Source organism: Cinclus cinclus, chromosome 21 (assembly GCF_963662255.1).
Source record: "Cinclus cinclus chromosome 21, bCinCin1.1, whole genome shotgun sequence".
NCBI lineage: Eukaryota > Metazoa > Chordata > Aves > Passeriformes > Cinclidae > Cinclus > Cinclus cinclus.
Window position 1 is genome coordinate 9,754,009 of NC_085066.1, and position 11,874 is coordinate 9,765,882.

The 11,874-nt window shown below is 46.9% G+C and overlaps 1 protein-coding gene across 1 annotated transcript; it reads left to right on the forward strand.

Annotated features, from left to right (window-relative positions):
- The first annotated feature begins 2,105 nt into the window (after positions 1-2,105).
- LOC134052305 (helix-loop-helix protein 13-like) lies at positions 2,106-3,946 on the forward strand. The gene is made up of 2 exons (XM_062506671.1): positions 2,106-2,532; positions 3,909-3,946. The coding sequence occupies exons 1-2, from the start codon at positions 2,106-2,108 to the stop codon at positions 3,944-3,946; spliced, it is 465 nt and encodes a 154-aa protein (XP_062362655.1).
- The last annotated feature ends 7,928 nt before the right edge of the window (positions 3,947-11,874 follow it).

Consider the following 11,874-nt stretch of genomic DNA (forward strand, 5'->3'; position numbering starts at 1 on the left):
ATCCTCCAGAGCACTTTCCAGGAGCTGTTCTCCTTCCAGTTTGGTATTTTCAAAAGTCTTCTGCTTGTGCCAAATGAGCACCACCAAGTGCTCAGCTCCACCGTGACTGGGGAGCTGGAGAAGTGTCTGGAAGAGAACCTGGAGTGAGTCCTTTATTTTGGGAGCATTGTTTGGCCAGGAAACTGGGAAATACAGTTGGGGTCACGGATGGACTCGAGGAACTTAAAGGTCTTTTCCAGCCGTAATGATTCTGTGACTTTAAATAAACCATTGCAGAGTGAACTCCACATTGATCACTCCGAGTTCAAGCCTCAGCTCTGCCACCTCTGACCGTGGCCATTCCTGCATCCATCCCCTCCTTCACCGTTCCTTGTTGGGATTCAGTGTCTATCACCCTGAACATTCACTACACCAAAATTTTCTTCCTTGGCACGCTGGCGTCAGAACAAATTATTTTCTTTGTACAAAACAGCACAAAATTCATGCCCTGAGCTGACCAGAGGAAGCGAGACAAACTCGAACTATTTAACAGCCATTTCTCCTCTATTGTCCAACCTTAGCGGTCTGGAATTGCCTCACTTGCCATTTTCCTTTTTTAGGCAGATTTACAGTTAATGGATTTCCTGCTTAATTTACACAACAGGGAGAACAAAGGCATCCCTAATTTTCCCTACACTGTCACCTCCTCACAACTATTCTGCAAGAACCTTTTCCGCAGCCTGTTTTCTGCTGCCTTAAGCTTCCCGGGATAGTTAGAATTGCCACAAGGAAAAATGCCAGGTTGCTAAGAGCCTGTGCCTTATCCTAAAGTCAAACCCTCTTTTCCCAGGGCAAAGCTGCCAGGACTGCACCCAAAGACGCCGTTAGATGGAGAACCTGAGAATCCTTCGGGATCCATGGAAAATGCAGGTCATTTTCTGCTCTCTGGCTCTTTACCTGAAGCTGTTGAGCTTTGTCGCGTCAGGAATCTGCCTGTGGCTCACAGACCTCAGAGGTGTCTCTTGAAACTTCACCACACAGCAGCAGGACGGGAGCCTGTGCACAAAGTCAAGCGCGTGATTAAGTATCTTTATAAAAGTTATTTATGACATGTTTCAGGAAAAGCATTTAGGCTTGCTGTAACTTCAAACATTATTCCTTTCACTCGAGCCCTTGAAAATACGACTTAAACTATTTCTGAATTCATTTAGACATTGGCGTAAGCATTGTGGAAATAAAAGGGTACGAAGCACCTGTACCTGCCCTAAAGCTCTGGTGGTGCTTAACACCTCCCACCCCATCCCTGTGATGCTGGACACCTGTTGCTCTCCCAGTTCCCAGCTCTTTCAGAGGTGTGGCCCACCTGCTCCACCACTCCAGGAGTGCACCCAGTGTGGTTTTACAGTTCTGATGTGAGACAGAGCACTGAATGTCCACAGAACAAATGTGTGATTCAAGTGTAAATGGGAAACGCAGCAACGAAAGGAGGGGTGCTGTTGGCTCACTTAATGAGGTACCACTGAGCCCAAATTTTTACAGCAGTACAATGCCACACCTTCCCTCTCCAGAGGAGCCGAAGATGCCACTGGCTCATGCTGTCAAACACAGGACCGCATGTTTGTGACAGCAATATAATAGCATTTTGTTTGTCCTCATTTTGTGGGGCTATTAACACTTCACCAAAAAGATAAAGGACTATTTTGTTCCTTCCTCCAACTACTCCTCACTGAACAAAATCCCTCTATGAACCTCCACTAAGCAGCAGACGGAGAGACTGGACTTGTGGAAGGACTCAATAACTGCTTCAATGGATTTTCCAGGAGAAAGTCCCATTCTGTCTTCGATTCATTCATATTGTTTTGTAGTGGACAGCTAATAAAAAGAGAAGCACGTGTACTAATTAATTTTGAGAGGAGAAGAGGAGCCATGGAGTATTTCCTGCTGAGAAGACCTGAAGTATTTAAATCCTGAGTCCCTCCTGGATTTGCAGCCGTGAAAAATTTTTCCATACTCTTCCCCAAGGACACAAACAGAACTCCCTGCCCACAACTGTTAATGAAATTAGACCCCCAGTTCCTCGATAACCCGAAGTCGTGAGTATTCGTGAGGTCGTGGTGGGCTGGGGCATGGAGGAACTTTGCTACCGCTTCGAGCAGGGAGACCCCACTCCAGAATCTCTCCTCTGGGAGCCGGCAGATCCTGACCCACAGCTGGAGAACTTCCTCCTGGAGTGCCTGGCAGAGCCCTCCTGGCCAGGGGGTGCTGAGCCGGACAAGGACCTGCTCAGGCGGCCCCAGCAGCGCTGCGCCGCCAACCTCCGCGAGCGGAGAAGGATGCTCAGCATCAACTCGGCCTTCGACGAGCTGCGCAGCCACGTGCCCACCTTCCCCTACGAGAAACGCCTCTCCAAGATCGACACGCTGCGCTTGGCCACCGCCTACATCGCCCTGCTCGGGGACATCCTCCTGTCCGGCCGCCCCCCCAGAGCCTACGTGGAGCAGTGCCTGAGGAGCGGCTCCCAAAGTGCCCAGCAGGCTGCCTGGAACACCAGCGGTGAGCGAGGGGTTCGCGGTGCTTGGGGGGAGCAGAGCCATCCTGACAGTAAACTGCCCAAATTGCTCTGAAACAGCACAGAGATGACCTTCAAAAAGAGGAAATCTAAACCAAGTCACAGCAGAAAATCATAATTCGCCCTCTTCCCTAACTTTCTTTTAAGGGGGATCTTTTACTTTAAAAGTTTGGATTAACAGTGCCCCCCCCCCCCCCCCCCAAAAAAAAAAAACAACTTGTAGGGGAATGGTTCTTTTTACAAAGAGGAAAGATTTTTATTCTCATAATATATTTTTAGGCTTTAAAAAAATTCTCTGTGAAATTGTTCTTTTCTGATGGAGCCCTTAGAGATTGAAAGTTTTCTTTAGCTTGTACTTGGCTGAGAAAAACACCTGGGTTTGGACACAAACAGAATTTAATTTCTTAAAATACAGATGTTGCAGTAACCCAGAGTTTCTCAGAGGTTACAGTTCAACACATGAACCATGATACACAAGACAGAACGTTCAAATTTCAAGCTATTTTCAAAATATGGGGAAGTCAATGTCTATTTGCAATTTATAATCTTGTGTAATTATTTCTATTTTAAAGTGAAGGTCTGTTATTCAGTTTTCTGCTTGGTTTGTACTTAATCCCTGTCTTAACTGGAATGAATTTAGGCCTTTCTTCCTTCAGAATATATTTTTTCACAAGGCCACTCTGTGGTGAAGATGGGAAATTGCCCAGACTGCCCACTGCCCAACACAGGGCCTCAATCTCAGAAGGCAACAGGTTTTGTGCTGCTTAGAGCAGGGAGGAGTAGAGGGGGATTACCGTAGTTCATGGTACTTTGCATTTGGAGTTAATTAATCCCCTCTCCAACTCTGTTTCTTTACTGTATATGTTCCTTTGGATGATGGAAAGGGTCCTTCAAAATGAGCCTTCAAATCAGCGTGCACAAGTAAGGAAAGAGAAAAGTTAGTGAATATAAACATTCCTCTTTCTTATTACAGGGAAGTGCCAAAGGGATAGAGCCTGCAGAAGAAAAGCAATCAGTCTACTTGAAATGAAAAGTTAATTGAGTTTTTTCTCTTTTCCCATTAATTTCCATTATCTGGATGTCTGGGAAAATGACTCCTAATATACCACTGATTATAACTCCCTTGACTACAGAAGAAAATTATAGTTTAGTGGCCAATTTTCCCCGCTTCTAACAGATTTTAAACAACACAAGTATTTCTCACTGGGATCCCCTTTTTGCCAAGCTTCCTATCCTGAAGTGTTCCCCTTGGAAAGATCCAACTGAATGAGGCTCCTCTTCTGGAGAGCCTGGGTAGTTGATTTGTTGAAGGTTAACTGAAATGTTGAAATGACGGTGTTTTCCTCTCTCTGTTGTACAGATCTGACAGCCCGCCTGTCCTGGGTAAAGTGGGATTAAGGAAAGCCTTTAAAGTCAGCAAAACCTGGAGTGCTGGGTACCAGCTGCTCAATTCCCAGCACAGCAAGTGAGAATACGGCGCTAAGGACCTCACTCATTGTCCCAGAGCACTTTTCCACCACATTTCCAGCACCCAGCCCCTTTCTCTGTTCATTCATCACTCTTTAGGGCCCTTCTGCTTCTCTTTCTTACTGTTGATAGAGCTGAACTCACTTAAAAACAACAAGACATTAAAAAACAGTGCCAGCACAACCACAGCCCCGATGTTTTCTCTTCCACTGAGTGAGCCTTGTGTCCAAATCCCATTTCCAGCACATGAGAAACAAGATCATAAGAAAAAAACTAAGCAACACCTATGAAAATCTAGTGCTTGGCTTAAGATACACGTGGTGATTTGTTGTGAAAGTCACCAGTGATTCAAAGACCCTGAAAATCCAGGAGGTGAGACTGGAATCTCTTGTCTTCACAGAATCCCAGAATCCCAGAATCCCAGAAAGGTTTGGGTGGAAGGGACCTTAAAGCTCATCCAGTCCCACCCCTGCCATGGGCAGGGACACCTTCCACTGTCCCAGGCTGCTCCAAGCCCCAGTTTCCAACCTGGCCTGGGACACTGCCAGGGATCCAGGGGCAGCCACAGCTTCTCTGAGCACCCTGTGCCAGGGCCTGCCCACCCTCAAATCTGAAACAATTCCACCTTGGTGTTCTTTATCACGGCATTTTGTATCAGGAAAGAAAATACAATTTATTTATCATTCTCATTAGTTCAACGCATGGCTCCCATCTCTATGAAGCAAAAGCATGTCAGGAATTGAGCTTTTGCTCTGCTTGATTGTTTTGGGGAAAGCAAAGAGGGGCCTTAGAGGGGGAAACTGGGAAGAACCTTTTTAGTTTTTCAATATTTCTGTCAAAACAAAAAGGGGAATTTTGTCTTGGGTACAACAGTGTATTTCTGTCAATTTGGAATAAAACATTCAATCTTAAATTTTGACTCTCTGCTTTCTCACCCACTCACCCACATAAGACAGTTGGACAAGCTTTTACAGGAAGGAGCACCAGGAAGGGTGAAAGTCTTATTTAAAAATCACCTGAAAATGCATTTTTCTACTTTTACTTGCTTCTCTACTCTGGAAATGCTGGTCCTCCATGTCATCAAAGTGTCACAGCAGCTCTGGAGCAGGTATAACATTGTCATCTTCCTGGTGAGGTGAGGGCTCAGTGGAACAGGAGACAAGGCTGAGACCTCCACACCATCTCAGTGGTCCAAATAAAACCCAAACAATCCCAGTAGTGCTTTCCATAGGTTTGCATAATCATCTTTTATTTCTCCAAGGTCCCACTGATGGCAGCAGGGATTTGGGATTCATCCCTCCAAGCTACCCTTAGCCAGAGCCCTCAGGTCACACCCCACAATCACCAGGGTACAAAAATGCCTCTCCAGGGTTGTCATGTCCATTGGGGAAATCATCTCCAATCAGGACTAAAAAGTCCTTTACCCCAAGATAATTTTGGGCATCCAGAATCCCTGTCTCCAGATATCACTCACTTCAAAGGTTTAAATGTCTGCCTTGCTTTTCTCTACCCTGCAGCAGAGCTTTGTGCTGGACACAGGACAATAATGACACATTCTGAAACAAATATTTGCTGCAGGCACCTGGTTACAAGCATAGGTCTCTTTCTTAGCCTTTTGCTCCAGCCTAGAAATCCTGGATAACAGCTTTGGAAGCAAGCTGGATGTGTTCAGTAGGAGCAGGAAAGCACATACACAGAAAGGTGATTTTGGGGGATCTTTCAGGTTCAGGCTTGTTTAGATGGACAGCAAACCTGGAGAACCCATTGGTATCAAAAGCATCGTAATGACAGAGTGGGAAGAATTGTCCTGGATCAGAGCTTTTCCTCGATGTGGTGCCTCCAGTTGAGGAAGGAAGATAAATCTGAAGTCCTGCTGAGATGCAAACACCCATCACTGGTGCTCCACACTCAAACAGCAATGCCAGAATGGACAGAAATGTCTGCTGAGGTTCCCACAGCCCAGTTCCACCAGCACCACCATGCAATTCCTACAGGATTGGCCAGCTGGGCTGGGGTCTGCAGGCTGGCAAGCTCTGCCTATTGTGGAGTCACTCTCACCTATCCCTGCTGCTGTCAAGGAATCATCACAGAAATGCGATGGTCACACAAAGCAGGGCTTCAAGGAACAGGCTGCTGGAATTCAGTGATGACTCCCAGCTTGGAAAACACACAGCAAATAAACCCTGCAGCAGGGTACGTAAGGACTGGGGCTTGAGTTGGAGCCAAAACCAGAAATAAAGCATTCCTTTTGGGAGGTGAAGCCCTAGCTTTGGGCCCTTGAATCAATGAGTAGGAGTCAATTACTTTATCGCCACTGATGAAGACGTTTCTCCTCACACACACCCTGATCAATACTGGTGTCCTTCCATCACCTCCAGCAAAACCACATTTGATTCATGCTGACTGAAGTGGCCTGGAGGGGATAGTCCACCTCTGTCTGCCCTCCCAGACTGCCTGGAATCTGCCAGGCTCTTCCAGCTGATGCTAAAGCAAAGGTCACTTTTTTGGGTGATGTGTTGTTCATTTAGATGAAACTAGCTGCTGAAATGGTGAACGTGCCACAAAATCATCAGTCTCTGGTGGTCCCATTAACTTCATGCAAATAAAAGCAAATCAAGAGGGCATCAGCTCTCTCTGGCTGAGGGAAGCCAAGAATAGCTCCAGGGCTGGACACACATTTGCTCTTGAACAACCGTGCCCTTTTCTGATGGAACTTCAGTTCCTGGATGTGGACTACAAGGCAGAAAGATGAGGGGGAGATGTTTTCTGCGCAGGACATTTACACTCTGTGTCAATCCAGGGGAACTGCTGAGTGTGGATTTTATGCATGTGCTCCATGTCCACCCATTCTCTCTCCTCCCAGTTCTGGCTCATTCCGTGGGTCACAGCTCTCCTGCCAAAAAGCCTGACTGGCAGCACAGTGAGATTCTCTGACAGGGAACTGATAGTTACCCTCATTTTTCTGTTTCATCATTTCATGCCCTGAACCCTGAACATTTTATTCCAGGAATAAATTACACAAATCCTATGGTGTACACACACAGCCTGATTGCACAGCAGTTCATACACCCTTGCACAGATCAAGACTCTAAGATGACTTTGTGAAGACCTATCCAAGGCTTCTCAGTCCATCAGCACATTCCCAAACAAGGAATCCCAATGACCAACCTGTTTTGATGGTCAGGATCCACCTTCCTGGTCTTCCTCAGCCCTGCTTCCTCTGCAGCATAGCACAGGTCAGCTCTGCTTTTCCTTGTCATCTCATGAAGCAGCGGGATCTTCTCACCAGCAATTCCACAGCCAAACCTCCCATGGAAGGGTGCCAGGAGGTGCTGAGGAGTGGTACCCTCGTCTTCCAGCCTCTGAGGAGCAGCTGAGGGGCCCAAGAGCAGCAGGAGAATTGCTCATTCCAAACACAGCTCTAGTTCCAGCCCGCTGCTCTCCTTGCCAAGAAAAGTGAGAATTATTTGTTACACCTTCCTTCTTCCAAAAGTAAATTGCTGATCCTTTCTGGAACAATACTCTGTGGTTCACCATCAGCCTGGAAACCCTGGAACAAAAGGAATCACATCCCCACTGTGAGCTGTTCTTTTGAGAAGGTGTTGGTAGTTTCAGGGACAATTTGGAGGTGAAAAGATAATTCAGGTGTGGTGGTTTTTTTGTTTTGTTTTGGTTTTTTTTGCCACAGACCCATAACAGCAAGTTTTCATTTCTGAGCTGCCTGGGATAGTGGAAGGTATCCCTGCCCATGGCAGGGGGTTTGGGATGGAAGGGACCTTAAAGCTCATCCCATTCCACCCTTCACCATGGGCAGGGACACCTTCCACTGTCCCAGGTTGCTCCATGCTCCGGTGTCCAACCTGGCCTTGGACACTTCCAGGGATCCAGGGGCAGCCACAGCTTCTCTGGGCACCCTGTGCCAGGGCCTGCTCACTCTCATAAGGAAGGGATGGAAGGGGAATACCTGAGAAAATTGCAGCTAATGAAGGAGCTCCCAGGTGTTCATTCCTTCATTTCCTTCCTGTTGCAGAGAAGAATGAAGTTTCTGTGTACCTCTCATGCCCAAATTCCCTCGCCTGGAGAGTGCTACCACCATGATGTGCCCCCAGGTGGGATGGCTGGAGCTTCATCACCACCTCCATTCACCTTCAAAGCCAGTGATGGACATTTGGGGCAGGATTTCCTGGGCTGGGGCCATGCTCTCCATGGGCACAGGATATGACCCAGGAAGCTTGGCCTGGGAATCAGCAGGAGGAGCTCACAGCAGCCTGAGGGTTGCTGTCCTGTGGCACCTCAGGATCTGTGGCAAAAGATGTTTGCTCCTTTGGCAGACCCTGGGAGGGAAGCAATGAGCCTGTTCCCTGAGTAGAACTGACCATCCCTGTGCCCAAAGCTGCACCCTTTGCAGGACAGTCCCTTTGCACAGGTGTCAAAAGAGGCAAACAGGCACTGGAGTGGTTTTCCAGAGCTGGTTCAGCACTCTAAATGCCTTGTGGGAATCTCCTTGAAACAACCCAGCTCTGCTTTCCCAAATGTACCCCCTCAGTTAATCCATATGTAGGCACCCAGGATGTTGCTGCAGGGGTAACCAGCAAGCCCTGAGCTTGGAAAGAGCCTTCCACGCCACATCAGCTCCTTTTGTGGGAACAAAGCGTAATTTCCACCACAATGGCTAATTTTAGATGACTCCCACCCAGTCTGTTTGCTGAAGCCCGAGTGCATCTGAACAGGGAAACTCCAGCGCCAAAGCGATTCCAATCTCAGAAAGAACTCCTTGCCAGGAGAGGGGGAGAGGGGGACAGGAATAAAAGCAGATAATGTTTTGGATTCACTATCCAAGCTTTTGTTTGAACAGAGGGGAATCCAGCTGCAGGCAGTGCCCTCTCGTGGTCCAGGATTAAAATCTCCAAAATTTCCAAAAGCAGTGGATGACTCCTGCCAGCATCCCTGCTCCAGCTCAGCCCCGGGAAAGCAGATCATCACCTCGGGGAACAGAGTGAACAGAAACATCTGCTGCAGAAAACTGCCTATAAAGGCTATGCACAGCTATGTATCCCTGCAACTTAGACCGTGTTTTATGCCTCTTCACCCCAAATCCTTGTGTTTTATTGTTCTGAAGCCGTTTTTATGCATCTTTCCATGTCCTGTTTACACACCTTGCATAGAGAAAGAGCCTGAGATATACAGTGCCCCCCTCCGCAGCGCCTGAATGCTCTGAAATATCCGGGGAGCGTTTCCCTGAGGGAGCCAAGATGCCATTGAGCTGGCACAAAAAGCCTCCAGGCAGAGCATCCACCGGTCCTGAACACCCTCAGGAATCAGCACAGCATTCCCTCTGCTCTCATCTTGGAAGTGCCGGCACCATGAAAGAGGCGACATGCCTCTTTCTCTGATCCCAGTCCCAGGGATGGCTAAGACATCTCCTCCAAAAGCCCTTTCCAAAAATAATCAGGCTGAGGCAGACACCAAGCATGGAAAATTTTAGCCCAGGCCGTTCCCGTCAGACACTGCTGCACACAGATGGAAACGGAGCAACAGCAAGGTTTTGGCTGTTTGGGGTGCACTCACATCCATGACCCTGTCTCCTGGAAATGCGGGATAGGGAAAGAGGGAATAATAATCCCACACAGAGATCAGGAATTGTTATCAGCCATGAAGTGACATCGGGCCTCTCCCTGCAGCTTCTCCGGTGCCTGGCGGGTTTCCCTCTCTCTGTCCTTCCAGCAACGAGTCCCACTGACAGATGAGGCTTATCAAAACCCCATTTCCCAGCTCGTGGCTCTAGCTGGCAGTCCCAGAGAGGGCACTTTGCTAAGTGCCCCCAGAGCTGCTCGGAAGGGAGCGTGTTCCCGATCCCCTGCCGGAGCACACGGCGGAGGTTTCCCCAGCCTGCCATGCCGCGGCTCTCCGGGGAAAATAAACTTACATGAACTGGAACAGCCATTATTGGAGGTCACAGCACTGGGCCCAGCCTGGGAGTTAATCCCAGACCTGCTTTTCAACAAGCATCCAGCTCTCCTGTTGTTCAGGTACCCGGAATCCAGGCCCGCGGCTCCCAGGGCTCTTGGCTTGCAGACCCTCTGCGGCAAGAGCCTCTCTCCTGGTGCTGTTTGAAACATCACAGACACTTCTGGTACTGCATTTTTTCCCCTCATTCCATAATTTCCCCCTCCTGAGGAGGTGCACACCAACCCACCCCAAGACACCACTGTATTCAAGCGTTTTGGGTGAGGTAGCAAGACAAGGCAGAATTTCCCAGCTGGAGGAAGCCCTTGCCCTGATTTTTGCAGACCCAACAGGCAGATTTACAGTGTTTAATCTCACTTTATCAGGCCAGGGAAGTGACAAAGCACATGTATGAGTCGAAGCCTGTCTTATACTTAAATTAGGCAGAGCTGACATGAGGGTGCAATTAGCACAAAGGATAAACTCCTGTGCTGGGATGGATCAACACCTTGCAAGAAGAACCTTATCAGTTTTCCTTTCTGCTGTTGGAATACGTGCTGCACTCCTAAACTCACCTTTTCCAGGAAGGTAATTCCATATTATCAGGATGTTTCTGAGAGACACTGTCCAAATCTCCTTCTGACACCCCGGGATAGGATTTCTGCCATATCGTGACAGGAATTTCAGACTCAGAAACATCGCACTGCCCCAGCAGAGTGATGGATCTGTTTCCAGGGGGTTGAAAATCCCCGAGCCAAACAAAAACCAGGAAAAAAAAAAGAAAAGCTTTTTTCAATAACTCGATTTTCCTTTTTCGACATTGTATTTTCCTCCTGGCTCTTACATCTTTGTAAAGGGTTCTCTGCACTACTCTTCCACAGCCAAACCATTCTCCTTGGGGTAAAACATCAGGAAAACACGCGACTCCAAGCCAGGGCTGAAACTCAACTGCTCTGCAAAATGAAAGTGATACGTGGTTGGTACCTTCCAAGCAAATTCATAGTGTTAAAAAATCAATAATAGCTCTGCAATCCCATAAAAGTGCAAAATTAATTTGGTGGAGGAAGCTGGAAAAGCCTCTGAAGTTCTGCTGATATATATTAAAAAAAATAAATTACCAACTTTCAAGGTACCTTAAATAATGTGAATGAAGAATTGCGCCCTACAAAAATAACATGGAATATTCAAGGGAAAGCTGAAGAGATCTGATCTTATTTTGAGGTTGAAATGTGCTGCCCTTAACTTTTGAGAGATTTCATAAAATTAAACATGGAAGAGCCAGGTAGTGTGTCTTCTAAAGGTGTTTAGCACAAATAGTGAGATCAAGTTCATAAAAATATAAATACTGATCTTTTCTAAGCAGTAAAAATCAGTTTAAAACCACATTAAAAAAGCATTCAGGGAATTTGTTTTAATTCCTCACTACCATGTGAATGCAAAATAAGTATTTTTAAAAATACTCTCACTGCTTAAATAAATTTAAGTCCATGAATAAATAGCAAGGGAAGTGGTTTTTTGCCTTACTTGAATTTTTTTTTCCCACTTCTTCTGGTTTGTAATATCTGTTACCTTGCTACTTACTCCTAGCTCAAGTTCACAGCTGCAGGGAGGGCTTTTTTTTAATTATTCCTCCTTGCTTTGCAAGCAGATCAGCTCGAATCCGGAGGGGAATTTCATGGTTGTGGCTGTCTCCCATCCTCCAGAGCTAAGGAAAAGCTGCCTAACCTCCCTTCAATAAAAAATGTGCTGGAGCAGAGTGGTGCATTTCAATCTCAAACTAGAAAGTAAAACAACAAAAAAACCCCAAACCCTACATTTCATAAAATCAACCAGATGCCTTAGGAGGGCAAATATCTTATTCCTCTTTAATTAAAAGGTATAACAAATAAAAATCTGGGTTTAATTAAACATCA

What these genes read in the sequence shown, in the direction of transcription:
- LOC134052305 (XM_062506671.1), top strand. Translation starts at nt 2,106, where the DNA reads ATGGAGGAACTTTGCTACCGCTTCGAGCAGGGAGACCCCACTCCAGAA. An exon ending in GGCTGCCTGGAACACCAGCG is followed by an intron (nt 2,533 to 3,908) that starts GTGAGCGAGGGG and finishes TCTGTTGTACAG; the next exon opens with ATCTGACAGCCCGCCTGTCC.